Below are 15,000 nucleotides of genomic sequence, written 5' to 3' on the forward strand. Positions count from 1 at the left end.
CTTCATGCGGATGCATTTCAAGGACTGTCAAACCTACAGTACCTGTAAGTCGTTTTCAGAATTTAAACGCAGTACATATCATGTATGTGAAATTATAATTTCGTATGTGTTTCCTCGTTGCTTCAGATTTGCTTCACTTCAGATTGTTCTCAAATAAAAAATACAGTATTTAAAGAAATATTTAGGTGTTATTTAATTATTTTGAATACAATTTCGTTTTTAAACCGGTCACCGGAAAAACTTTGCTTAACCGATTTTTTTCAAAATTAAGTACTCTTTATCATTTTAATATGCCTATATACGAAACAATCATTGTATATATGCTGTATGTGATCAATAACTGATTATCATCGCGTTTAAATATCTGTATTGTTTCATTATGGACGTTGTAGGCAAACAAATAGCCTTTCGATTAACCATTAGAATGTTACCTTTTATCATCGGATTTCTTTGTTCATTGTGATTTTATTATTGTCCTATGGTAAATGTATCCACTGTATGCATGGAACAAACCTCGATATATGTTTACTTGATTTAAGAATTCTTTGTATATATAGTTATTAGTTAGTTAATTTAATCAGTATTGTTACACATGTGTCAATTGTTGTTTGCAATATATTAATAAAAATGTATTTTTGTAATGTATGAAAACATTCTAATGAGAAACAGTTTTATTTTATTGCATACATGAAGCTATTTACTTAATTTAGTTTTATACATATTATAGGTTTTATTGCTCAATAGTTGTTTTGTAAATATATTTTTATTACTATTGAAATACCATATTTCAAGATATGTTTTCCCTTACAAATGGGGAATACACAGGATGGTAAAGTAACCCGCCTTTTAAAACAGTTAACAATCCTATACTTAAGAGTCGTGAATCTAATTATGAGTAAGTGAACCTGTGAACCTTATTTGTTTGAATACTTTGTTCATATACTCGGAGATTTTAACCCTTTAAGTAAGTTTTATATTTTGCCCGCTAGAGCCCTTCACAGTATCTACTCATATCACTTAAACTTTCGCACCTGAATATTTGGGAACATGTTTAGTGAGTACAACAGTGGAATGGAGTGTATGTGTGACATTAGAACTCGATTCATTGTTTAAGATAAATCTGTGTTTTATTATTACAATACATTGTTTTCCCTCTTAAATCAGTAGACTTATGAGAAATAACAACCAAACTGTGTTACAGTGTGAAATAAAAAAATATCAATAATTAATTGGTATCAATAAAATACTCTCCAGCAATATTTTATTTAACAAAATTAGAACATTTCGTCCATGCATTATACAAAAGTGATTTTTGAAGCTTCCTGATGAAAATACATTCAGTTTATGTAATACGATTGCATCATAATCATTAAATATGTATATTATGTTATTATAATGTGTTTAATGGTGTAAAACACATTTTGTCTGATTGTGTTTACCGTTGATTATTTATAACTTAACATCAAACAATATTTAAACTAAATGGCGCTTCTTTTTAATGAAGGTCATTTGTTTTAGTGTAAAGGTTAATCTGAATAAACTGTAAGCAGTTTTGCAATATACATTTAGGTTAATAGCAGAAGGACTTTAGCTAGATTAGTAACCGTCCTAGTATTTTACTTGTGTTGTTATTGAAATAGTACTTGAATGTATAGTTTATAAAGTGTAGCTTAGTTTAATGCTAATAGTGTGCAAAATAATCAAGATCTCGTAAAATTTGATAGTGTGATGCTGCGTAAAAAACATAGATGATGACGATGGTGATGATGATGACATAGTTGTTGTTGTGTTTAATTATGAAGATTATGATTACGATACATTTTAATAAAATACGAACGTTCTGCCAAACTACAGTGCTATACAAACCAAATATTTTTTAATGACTTAAATAATGGTCTGTAACGTATTTAACAAAAATATGTTGAACCATTAATATCTTTATTAAAAAGAGTATTCAAGGGACTTAACTTTTGTAAAACACGTTATAGACTGGTAAACATAAAAACTGCAACATAACATATGAAACATCCCCCTTTTTTCTGAGATACAAGAAAGTATACAATGTTTTCAATGGTTTTGAAAGCATAGTACTTAGCCATAAGGCTGTTCTACTAAAACATATATTGCATAGTAATTGAATAATAAACTTTCTAATTGAATGTTCAGTTTTTCAACCTTTAAAACGCATGTTCACTTTTTCTTTGGACATCAAAGTGTAAAGTCAATCGCACAATATATGTCTTGTTGGGATCTTCACTTTTCTTAAGCATGTGCTTGTTTGTTTGAACATATATTTCAGTTTGTCCCATTCTTTGATTATAACGCGGCCTCGATGTTGTATGTTTGTCACTCTGCGCCAAATTCCTTGAATTGACTACAAGCGAATTCCGGTCAATTATCCGTAACACGGCAGTCAATGTAGCCAAATCGCTTATTTTTTCAGATACGCGATAACACTTCCTGAACGTAACCAATCGAGCTTTTCAACTTCTGGTCATTTTGAAAAATAGTCCAGTCAACGAATAATGTCTGCCTTGTTATTCAAACACATCTTCACCGATCTTTGATGACGGCCTATCATACATTTTACTGGGCAGCAACGGCTCTTTATGATTCATTTTATTAGTGGTCAGTGCACACATGTTAGATTTCTCTACTTTATGCTCTACGTCTCTCATCAATACGAACCAGAACATAAATTTGCATGCTCTCTTGTGTCATGCTACTAAACATTGATGTGTTCGATGCACAATGTGCAACATTTCATGTTTTAGCCGTTTTGGGATTATTACCTATAACGCTTTGTTTACATTCCATTAACATATTCGTGAGGTTGTGTCAAAGCGTTTAATGGAGTCTGGTACTTATTTTCTGGTCATCCTTTGTCAATCAAGGGTTTGATACATCGCATGTCCTCATCTTCTTTAGAAGCTTTTTGTCAACACCCTATATTTCAACTCAGACATAGGTGAATTAGTACGCAACTGTATTCGATTAGGATCAATGTCCGGTATTTTGTCCTGAGTATCTGGTAATTTATTTGATGACGCAAACATAGTTTTACCAGATGTATATTTCACCTTGAAAATACTCTTAATAGGATTGTGATCCGCCTCTACTGTAAACTCGCCTCCATTCAACTCATGGTATATTTTTTCAACCAAACATTATTGCAAGAGTCCCTTTTTAATTTGAAATGATCTGTACTGTGTTGGATTCAATGCGCGGGATGAATATTCAGTTAATTTTTCGTTTTGCTGAAATACTGCTTTAAGTTCAAAAAAACTAATATCTACGTTCAACGTTAGACTCTAACTTGGATTCTAAAAAAACTTAAACATGTGTTGTCGATGTCATTTTCTTATTTTTTAAAGTTTTCTTCTTGTGGTTTCCCACTGCCAGTCTGCATGTCCTTTTCCAACAATTGTCGATTTGGCGCACAGATCTCTGACTTATTTTGGCAAACATTTCTGCAGGTATGTGATGAAACTTAGATATGCGGGTGCTTCTTTCTTATTTTGAGGTCTAACCATGTATTGATCAGTTATAACCTTTTCATGTTCTGCCTCAAGACCCTTTTGGCTGATTTTATGACCCATATTATGGACTTCTTTAGTCCGGAACAAGCATTTTGTTAAAATCAGTTTTAAGTTGTTTTGCTGCATTTTGTCTAATACTCGCTTTAGTCTTTTGTTCATGTTCTTGGATGTTTTTTCCAAAGGATATGATGTCAAGTACCATCACCTGCGTTCCTTCTAGATCATGTATCACCACTGTCATGACACGCTGATACATTTCCTGAATGGACTTAATTTCAAACGGAGCTTCCCACTTGTTGCATCTAGAGTGCTAAATTCCCGTGCATGAGGCATCTCAGGAACTATATCCTGCACTTTCTTCATCGGATAATATTATCGTAATATTGCTTCATTCAGAAGTCGCGGGTCGATGCATATTCATACATCACCAGGGATTTATGTCACTGTTAAGAACGCTTTCACGAATTCAATTTGTTTAATGTGTTGTATTATAACGCCTAGTCACTCCATTCTCAGAAGCTTATCTTTGACTTTTTGTTTCATGGAAATTGGTACTTAAGGCACAGGCTGAACAACAGGCTTTACGTGTGGGTCTAGTATTATGTTATATGAGCCGGGTAAACAACATAAACCTCTTATGCATCCATGTTTTGTTACATTGAGTTTAACCTTTTTATAAATCTTCCTATGTCTCACCACTTTACAACGACTGTGATCTGATTTTGACCATATACAATTTAACAAATTGTCTTTTAGTGTTAATGGTAGTGTTATAATATCCAACGGTTAAATGCTGTGCGAAGAAAATTAACGCAACGCATGTAATATTGTAATATAATTCCAATGAAATATGACATTTGAAGACTTTTCCTTTGCTTCTAATAAAACGTAAAATTTATCGCCAAAATAAGTCAATAGCTTTTCGTCAAAGTGGAGTGCATTATAGAATATTGTATTTCCAACTTGGAAAAGGGGGAAGTTCAATTGGAACTTCAATTAAATTGTCAACATCAACGTCCAAACAGTATATAGCATAACTTTGATTACATGGTGTACTTGTTTTAGTTTTAAGGTTTAAACTCGAAGGAAATCAAGCTTCCAATTTAAAGAAATCACTTTATTTTATTTATACACAAACTATATCATTATATATATATAGGGTTAGGGTTATATATATATATATATATATATATATATATATATATATATATATATATATATATATATATATATATTTATTTATTCTTAAACTTGTCCACCTATTGGGCCTGTAGTCTTATACTCACATATTGGGACCTACCAGACATAGTGGTGCTGGGAGGAATTACAGGATTTCAACTGACTTACGTTTGCTTTGATAGAACATGTATACCTATATATATCAGTAAATCTTTGCAGAAGAGGTTAAACCTCATAACATCAATTTACTGGGTCAGACCCAATGTATAGTTGGGGCTTTGGCCCCATTCTTATGTATAAACTGTTGACCCAAGTTACAACCGGTGGCATTTATTGTTAAAGGTCATAACAACCCTTCATCGCAATGGCAATACACGAATATTGTCCAGATGATCTTTAAAAAGGCATTATAACAGTTATGTACAAGGGTGGCGATACAAAACAATAAATACCCTAGTAGTTACAGAGCCATATTATTATGCTCGACTACTCAATTAAAACTTACTTAGTGACTTAATACAATGACTCCAAACATGTGTGCAATTTAAGTTGTTAACCTGCAGTAGATTCAGTGATATGGAGATGTTGAACATTTACCTTAACCCATGTATGCCTAGAGTCTAGAAAAAAGGCATTGGCAAACAGCGTAGACCCAGATGAGACACCGCATGATGCGGCGTCTCATCAGGGTCTGCACTGTTTGCTTAGAAGAATTTCTGTTACACAATATTTTAAATATAGAAATAAATATACTAGACATCCGTAATTTTGGAAATAAATTATCCAATTTAGCAGGATGGGAGAGTCCACTGAGTATTACGAAAAAACCGACACAGACATTTGGGTGAGTAGTAAAGATCAGACCATTAGCTGATTACTCGCGCTAAATATCCAATCATGCTGAACTAAGATCAAGACAATGTATGATAAGCCAGTATGCCTAACAAAAAGGCGTCCCTTTAATACTGTTATGCAAATGTGAATCTATGTATTAACAAATATCTCAGTTATGTACAGGGCTATGCATGTATAACCTTTAACGCTTTGTATACAATTCCATCAACATATTTATGCAGGATTGTGTCTGAGCGTTTAATGGAGTCTGGTACTTCTTTTCTGACCATCCTTTCTCAATCAAGGGTTTGATACATTGCATGTCCTCATCTTCTTCAATATCAGGTATTTTGTCCTCAGTATCTGGTAATTAAATTCTTGACACAAACATAAATTTACCAGATTTATATTTTACCTTGAAGTCATACTTATGTAATTGCAAGCGAAATCATGCAAAACGCAATGGAGTCTCCACTATCGATTAACGGAAGATACTTTCCAGAGGCGTGTGATCCGTCAAACTGTAAAATTTGCGTCTATACAACTTATGGTATAATTTATTCAACCAAACACAATTTCAAGAGTCCCTTTGGAATGATCTCTACTTTGTTGGATTCAATGCGCTGGATGCATTTGCAGTTCTTTTTTCGTTTTGCAAAAACACTGTTGCAAGTCCAAATGAACTTGCATCTACGTTCAACGTTAGACCATACATTGGATTCTAAAAAACTTAAACAGGTGTTGTCGATGCAATTTTCTTATTTTTTTTAACGCTTTCTTCTTGTGGCTTCCCACTGCCAGTCCATATTCTTTTCCAACAATTTCCGAACTGGAACACTTGTCTCTGACATATTTGGCAAACATTTCTACAGATATGTAATGAAGCTTAGACATGTATGAACTTCTTTTTTATGTTGACATATATCCATGTCTTGAGCAGTTCTGTAAAGTTCAGGGTCTGCCTCAAGTATCTTTTTGCTGAGTGTATGACCAACATAATGGACTTCTTCATTCTGAACTGGCATTTACTTAAAAACAGTCATCCTGTCTAAACCTCGCTTTAGTATTTTTGTATGTTCTAGATCCTGTGTCATCACAATCATGACACGCTGATACATTTCCGAAATAGTCTTAATTCAAAACGGAGCTTTTAAGAATGTGTATGATCCAAATGGTGTTTGAAACGTTGTAAGTTTCGAATTTTCTTTATCTAGTTTATATTAAGTCGAGAACCTACTTGCTGCATCTAGAGTGCTAAATACCTTCGTGTAAGGCATCTATGAAACTATATCCTACACTGTTTTCGTCGGATAATGTTCTCTTAATATTGCTTCATTCAGATGCCGCTGGTCGATGCAAATTCTTACATCAAGAGAGATTTATGTCACTCTCACGAACGTTTTCACACACTTGGTTCAATTTTCGTATTATAACGCCTACAGACCCCATTCTTTGATGCTCAACTTTGACTTTGTTTCATGGAAATTGGTACCTTAGGCACTGGCTAAACAACATGTTTTACTTTTATGTCTATTTCTTATGTGAAATTAGCCAGGTAAACAGCCTAAGCCTTCAAAAACATCCATCTGTCCATAGAGTTTATCCCCTTAATCAATCCTATCGTTTCCAACGTCTCACCACTAATAACCGACTGTGCTCTGGTTTTGACCATATAACGTTGAACGCAGTGTATTTTGCCCTGAAGCGTTAAGGGCAAGTGCTATATCTAACGGCCAAATTATGCGTCCTGAAATGAACGCAAATCAGTTAGTTTTCTTTTATGCGTGTTTAATTGACAGCTTTTTAAGGTCTCCTTTTGACTTTACATTACACTTAACACCCGTGTCAAATTGAAAGTTCCTCGGAAATTAAATCTGGCTTTTGATTATTAGGACTATCAACAACTCCAACACATAAAGCATCAACACATAGTCACCTTCCTCTAGTTCATGTACTGTCTTATCGTTGGCTTTACCTGTGCTTTTACGCCTTTTCGCGACACTTCATGCACGTTTTCCCAAATGCTTGATATTTTTGTCCGTCATGTTCATGCCCACACCTCTGACAAAAATTATGTTGGGTATTCTTCACATAATGCTTTGGTTTAGCACCGTCATTGGCTTAAAAATATTTAAATGGCTTTTGGCTTCTTATTTTGCGTTCATACAGCCACAGTATTTTATTATATTGTCAGATCAGTGATGAATTATTCTGCATATTCACTTTTAACTGCACTTTGCATTTGAATCTATACTTAGCAAACACTTTGTTCTATTTCGGTTTCACATAAGCGTCATATTAACTCATAATCGTATCTAATGACTTTGCTTCGCCCGCTGTCAGCATCCATGTTTGATAGATAACTCGTCCCCTCTGGCCCTTCGTTTAATTTTCTGATTTATATTATAAAGCCATACATTAGTTTGTCATTTATATCCGCATCACACTACACTGGATTCGTAAATGCGACCAAGCAATACTTTTTTAAACGTCGATATTCGTCTTAAAACTTATTTTTGTTTCTCACGACGAAATAAATGTTGTTTTAACCATAGCATCTGAGGCCTGTATTCTGACATCACTTTATGTTGTTCGTGTCTTCTACGGCTTAAATACCCCAACGGCGTTTGCAATGGTACATGCATTATGCAAACCGCCACGATAGTATAAACAGATACACATATGTGATAGTTGTGTTTTACTGTTGCCTTTTTAATGGATTTATCAGGATGTCATATAACATCACACAGCACGATTTATCTCACGTTCCATAAATATACCTTTCACTCTATAAGAAGCTGTCCTATGGCGTTCTAAATGGTGATTTCATTAAATCAGCTTTTGTTAAAATACTGCAAATATAAAAATCTAGAAATATTATGTGAAGAGTAGTAAGTATTATACGAGTAAGAGCATGCATAACACAAAGCACCATAACAATGATGAAAGCTTGGGTAAGCGCAAGGGTACGGTAAAGGTTACGGTAAATGCAAAGGATTGTTCGTTATACCGGTTTAATTTATTTATTTGCACCTCTGTTTTTAAGTATTCGGTATATTCGACCTTTCAATGTGTTCTTAACTTGTGTATTTTGCCGTATATTTATCTGTATCGTCCATAAAACAAACGTCTTTAGAAAAATATATTTCTTTAGCGTGTAAATTGTCCAACTTTACTACGTTTACTAATATATATGCACGTGCGATAATATCATTAGTTTTTCTTATGCAATCAACTTTAATAATGATTAAATAAATATGATTATATACATTGAGTAAAATTCAATATTTTAAAACATTAAAAGCAATGGTCCAATGTAATGCTGTGCAGCCATTACGCAATCTTACGATTTATACATATAAGTATATAGTATATTTTAGATATTTATTGGTTATACGTTATTGTTTTAAAAAAAGAGTGTCGGGTTTGGCAGTATATCAACGAGATAACAATTGCTTTCGTAATGTCATAGTTCCTACCATAAACATGCGAAATGAATATGTATGTCCTGAGCAACACAGTTTGCGGTAGTTTTCGACGAAAGTTTGACTGTGGTTTCCATGATAATCCAATAGTTTTAAAATGTCAAATTACACACACTATTTATTGACAGCTATACTTGAAGCTTTCGTCCGTTTACTACGGACTTCATCAGCAGAATGAACATCTACTGTTGGGAAACGTTAACACCGCTAATTGTCGGGGTGCGCGATGTTAACGTATGGTCCCAGGTGTGCGAGAGTTGGTAGCGGACCCCGTACTTGTTTAGCGCCAGTCTTAGTGCACGGATGTAAAAAATCCTCCTTGACCCCTCTCTCGAACCAATATGGCTCACGGTCTTGATTCCTATCATTTTTCATTGTGCTCGCGTGACCCGGTTTACAATCATGTATGTGCCTTGAGACATCAGATGATGTTAAACTCGGTCTTCTGTGTTCCATGATTCGTGCTTTTAAATTTCTTTCAGATTCACCAATATAGTCCTTGAACACTGGCCCTTTGGATGGCCATCACATTTGATATGGTAGATAAGTCCGCAGGTGTCTTTCTTGTCTGGTTTGTTCTTAGGTTGAACTAGCAATTTTCTAAGAGTTTAATGTGGCTTAAATGATACGCTGATGTTGTGTATAACGAAGGACCGCTTCAACAGTTCAGACGTACCTTGAACATATGGAAGGACAACGTTGCCCATAGACTTGGCTTGTCCTGGTACTCTCTTGCTCTCCGTTCCGGACATGGGTTTGCTGGTTCGTTCCCTTTCTTTCTTCAGTGCCCATTCCTGATAGTGGCACTGCTATAAAGCCTGTCTGACATGCTGCATTTCATTATTCAGGTCATGTTCTTCTGTTATTATTGATTTAGCTCTGCCTAAAAGAGTTCTTACTACTGACAGTTTGTGTTCAATTTGATGGTTGGAGTTGAAATCAAGATATTGGTCTGTATGTGTCGGTTTTTTTGTAGATAGTGATTTTTAAGCTGCCGTCTTGTTTTCTGATTGTATTGGTATGGAACCGTTCTCTTCTTTTTCCTTCGTGAACTTGGTGTAATTGGAGTGGAGGTGCTCTGTGAACTCCTCGACATGTTCAACCTTCTGTTTTGTATGGGTGTCATCAACGTAGCGGAACCACCAGCCTGGTGGGTGTGGAGCCTATAACGAAGTTATAAACAATTATATAGTTACGAAAGAAAAGCTTTGAAAGTTACTCTAACAAATAGCCTCAAATGGTCGAAAGGGTAGATACGACGTAATTTTAGTACCAACAATATTTACTGAAAAAAACCTGCATGAACGAATATACCTCAAAAGAATTACTGCCTTAACAAGATACAAGCAATATGGCATTGATAACATGTGGAAAACTTACACCATGCGGGCTATAAACTGTCTAAGAAATTGCCTAAATAGCAATGGCGGCAAACGTCTCTAACATGCGTATGTGACCATTCACTTAATATACCTAAGGGGCGTATGTGAACATTCACTTAATATACCTAAGGGAAGTAAGCAACGCAATATTATACGGTTACATATGATCGATGTTGCCAGCACACAGAATACCAAAACAATAGGAAAAAATCGAAAATAGAACTGCAAACCAAAATTCATTACCGTGCTTACACTTAAATGGTATATTCAGAAATGTACACATAAATTACCAACGCATCCTGAGATGTTCTAAAATTTAAACAGTATTATTGTTTTTATATTTGCAAGATATTGACCACAAAACGTTTACGAAGCAAACTTTGCGTTATAAATATTTTTTTAATTTACACTTTTTATCCATTAAGTGAATTTTGTATATACAAAGTCTTCGTTGATGACGATGTGCATATAGTTATTCATTGTTGATCGATCAAAGCGTTTGCAATAAATATTTAGAAAACATGTATACTATCATAATGACAGTAATCTCAATGTAAACACTAGTAAGGTTCATGGGGACTGTATGGTTTTAGAAAGTACAATGATTACTAACATGATAACTATGTTTTATGCACTGCAAAATAGTTACAGCGTATCATAACGAAACAACCATTAGACCAAGGATAATTTAGAAATGATATCATGAATGATATGTGAAGACATTTGTATTGATGGAATGTGCATTTTCTATTCTGAAATGCAAATAACAAAACCATGAAAAAATTTCAATATCGCAAAGGTTTGTTTGTTAATTTTAAAAATGGGTGGCGTCTAGACAATCTTTTGATTATTATAATTAAACACCGAGATACTTTCAAAATACATAGAATTTCAGAAAATAAATTACATGTTCCATTACAGGCATAAAACTATCGATGTATCATATAAAACATGATTGCGTTGATTTAATTTTGACAAGAAAACGTTATAATTTTAATGATATATATATATGTTGAGAACATGTCAGTTTTACGGTATTTATTCAATCCTATGTTAAATTAATAAATGATTTATGGTACAATTAACATATTCAGTTTGATTAAATGATTTTCTCTTATTTATACACACATCCTATCATTATATATAAATATACGATCGTAGTGCGTTTAACAAAACCACCAGCAGACAGGTATACCTCTTTTTTACCAGGGGTACGCTAGAAACCACACTACTGACTTACAACTAGACTTGTCCATTCAATGTTTTTGTAGACATGTATACCTATTATTTAGCAGGGGCACGCTGGAGATCACTTTACTGGCCTCGATCTAGACTTGTCCATTCAATGTTTTTGTAGACAGGTATACCTCTTGTTTAGCAGGGGCACGTTGGAGATCACTCTACTGACTTACAACTAGACTTGTACATTCAATGTTTTTGTGTGATTCCATCTGCTAAATGTATTATCATGATACTTGTTTACTTTTGGTGTTCTTTTAATCCAGAAGGTGCACTTACGAAACATGTTACCTGTATAACTTGAATGTGTAATCATAAGACGTTGTTTGCTATTACTTTAGGTACCTGAATCACAGCTATTACCGGTGTTCTTTTAATTTCCCACCGGGTAAATTTGAAATATGTTGAAATATGCTATTTGAATGGTTAATCACTTGGCGCTTGTCGATATTTTTCAGGTCCCTTTATGGCAACCGATTACGCAACATTTCCCGGGCGATGTTCAGGGGCTTGGCAAAACTACGCGAACTGTAAGTTACAATAAACATATGATTTATATAATTTATTTATTTAAGATTGTTTTTTCTTGTTGTTTAATTTTCTTATGATTGCACAATGCTTTGGCAAATTATGTGCATAATGCTGTTTATTAATGAAATTGTGAAATATTCGTATATATTGCTAAATTTTGTTTTTTGAATATAGACACTTGCTATCCTTTTCCATATAAATACATAAGCAGACGAATGTTAAACAAATTCTAAGCTTATTTAATATATTTGTAAGTACTAAGTATTTAGTTGCAGTATAGGTATCGTTCGTTGCTTAAGATTACGATTTGTTTTTGTTACAGACAATTATCATCAAATCAACTCGAATCCATAGAAGACGGTGCATTTGAAGGAATGCCAGACCTAAATGTTATGTAAGAAATGTTCAGTGCTTTAATACAGTACATAATTTACACAACTTTGATAAAATTAACACATTTCTTAAATAATAATTACCGGTGACAATATTGCAAAACACTTCATTTACAAAAACTCATTTAATATGTATAACAATGGTTCAGAATACATATTCTGTAAAGATAGATCGAGATATATCTTCTGGTAAGATACCCATTCGTACTTCATTTTATCCATATTGTGTACAAAACTACACTCCAAATCTAACAAATGTAATACAATCTTCGTTTTTCAAGAACTTGGATTTGTTTCCGTTTGAATAGTTGAATATTATTTGGTTGAATTCCAAACGTGTTTAGCGATATATATATATATCTGACATTTAACATTGTATTGTACAATGGCCTGACACAGTGTATTAAGTTACAAAGGGATGCGATTAAAGGCGCGATGCTACACACGATCGTGATTTATGGTGAACACAGTTTGAGGTGCGAATTATTAAACTGCATTACCTCGATACAGCCCACCTGACGATTACTTTCAATGGGAGTACACAATACAGTAGAGTAAGCGATTGTTTTATGCGTTTGATCGGTAAACAATCGCAAAAAATAAGCGTGTTTAACCGATTTTATCGCTTAATAGATTTTCAGCGGTTATTAAGCGTTTTAAACGGATTCCATCTATTTTAAAGCGTTTTCTTCCGTTGAATTGCGCAACCACTTTTTTAAGCGAATAATCGCTACGCATGCGCATTTGTCCAAAGCGCTGAAAAGCGCTGAATGGGCGGAGCCTTAAAGAGGCAGGTGTGTCCTAATATATTTATTTATAGATCCTTGCATATCCGTGTGTTTTCCATTTTCAGTTTGAACGTTACATGTATTATTATTTTTTACCTTCATTGTGTATCCAACAAAAATATGTTATTTTAGAAATATCATCTCTTATGCAAATGCTTAACAAAATACTGAACACATATAAGTACACTCATCTGTAGGATACTATTTGTGAGATAAATATAATTCAATAATAGATGAGGGGATCGACGTGAAACACGCTCACAATTGTATTGTCCGACTTATTTCCCGTGTTTGATAACGAAGAAATTTGTTGTTATTAATTGTTTATGGAAACCGTATTTTACAAATAAAATATTTTAAGAACACCTTAACGGTGAGCGTGCAGATTGAAACAAAAAGCAAAAGTGTTTTTTATTCAATGGGAGCAGTAATGGTCGTTTATATAGTATGTAAGTACACTATAATGAAACGCGAATTCATTATTGTTTTAAAAAGGGCAAACTATTTTCACGAATTGTGGGACTATCATCTTTTAATTAAAATGCGTTAGTTATAGGTGTTACTGTTACTGTTTACTATTGTGTTTTATCGATGGGTTATATAATAAGTTTTATATAATAAATAAATGTTTATCGTTAAATGGGTAAATCAAGTACATAGAAAATAAGGTGATTATCATTTCATAGTATATAATTAATGATAACCCTAGAAACAAAAACGACTTTGCGAATAACAATAGAAGTACGCGTACAATTATTCAAAAATACATATCGCTTTACAACCTGAAAAACTAAAACTTGAAATTGTAATGTTTTCATAAAAACAGCATGTAAATATCATTGAAAGATGGTAAAACCGCCACTCCATGACGAAATGTATCTGATAATAAAACTAATATTACGCAACAACATCGGATAAGCGGCAATGTTCTAAAAGATAAGATGTCCGCATTGAGAGCCATCTTTATGACATTTGTTCAGACTGTTAATCAAATGCCCATTGAGGGAGCACTTTAAAATAAAACTAAATTGTTTATTTATTGACAATTGAAGGCGTGTGTCATTAATTGATTGTTTTCCATGCACCACTTTATGCGCTAGCTGTCTGGTTAATCACTGGAATTTAACGCAGTTATAGAGAATAATAGGTTAGTGTTGATTGTAGATCAGGATTATCCTGCGAGGCTTAGAAAACAAAAATCACGAGCCTTGGCGAGTGCTTTTTTGTTTTCGTGCCGAGAAGGATAAACCTGATCTATACTCAACACTTACCTATTATTCTATTTATCCCACTTTTTATTCAAAAAACCGTTACATTTAAACAAAACTGGATATTTCCGCTTGATTTATGACGTCATTTTGTCGAAACAATGACGTCATGACTGTCGTTGATTATAGCAGAAATTTAATCAACGGGGCTTTAATCAACCGAATTCTCTGTAAAAGTGGGATAAAATATGTTTAATTATGTCTTGCGACTTAAACAATTATAATATGTCTTCACTTTTTATTATTATTTCCATGCTTTAAAAAGTCGTCTTTAATTGTATTTAATAAATTGTTGAATACTAAAAATATACATGGGTATGTGTATTACCTGATATAATGCATACAGGAAACAGAATGCTTAAT

The 15,000-nt window shown here is 33.6% G+C and overlaps 1 protein-coding gene across 1 annotated transcript in view; it reads left to right on the top strand.

The window, feature by feature from the left end:
• Window positions 1-15,000, top strand: part of LOC127863592 (slit homolog 2 protein-like) — a 228,698-nt gene that overhangs the window by 87,263 nt on the left and 126,435 nt on the right. Inside the window, exons 4-6 of the mRNA XM_052403153.1 lie at window positions 1-44; window positions 12,117-12,188; window positions 12,512-12,583. The exon at window positions 1-44 is cut by the window's left edge and continues 28 nt beyond it. Of these exons, the coding sequence (XP_052259113.1) occupies window positions 1-44; window positions 12,117-12,188; window positions 12,512-12,583 (188 nt within the window). The remainder of the gene's footprint in view (window positions 45-12,116; window positions 12,189-12,511; window positions 12,584-15,000) is intronic.

Source organism: Dreissena polymorpha, unplaced genomic scaffold (genome assembly GCF_020536995.1).
Source record: "Dreissena polymorpha isolate Duluth1 unplaced genomic scaffold, UMN_Dpol_1.0 chrUn018, whole genome shotgun sequence".
In the NCBI taxonomy this organism is placed as follows: Eukaryota; Metazoa; Mollusca; class Bivalvia; order Myida; family Dreissenidae; genus Dreissena; species Dreissena polymorpha.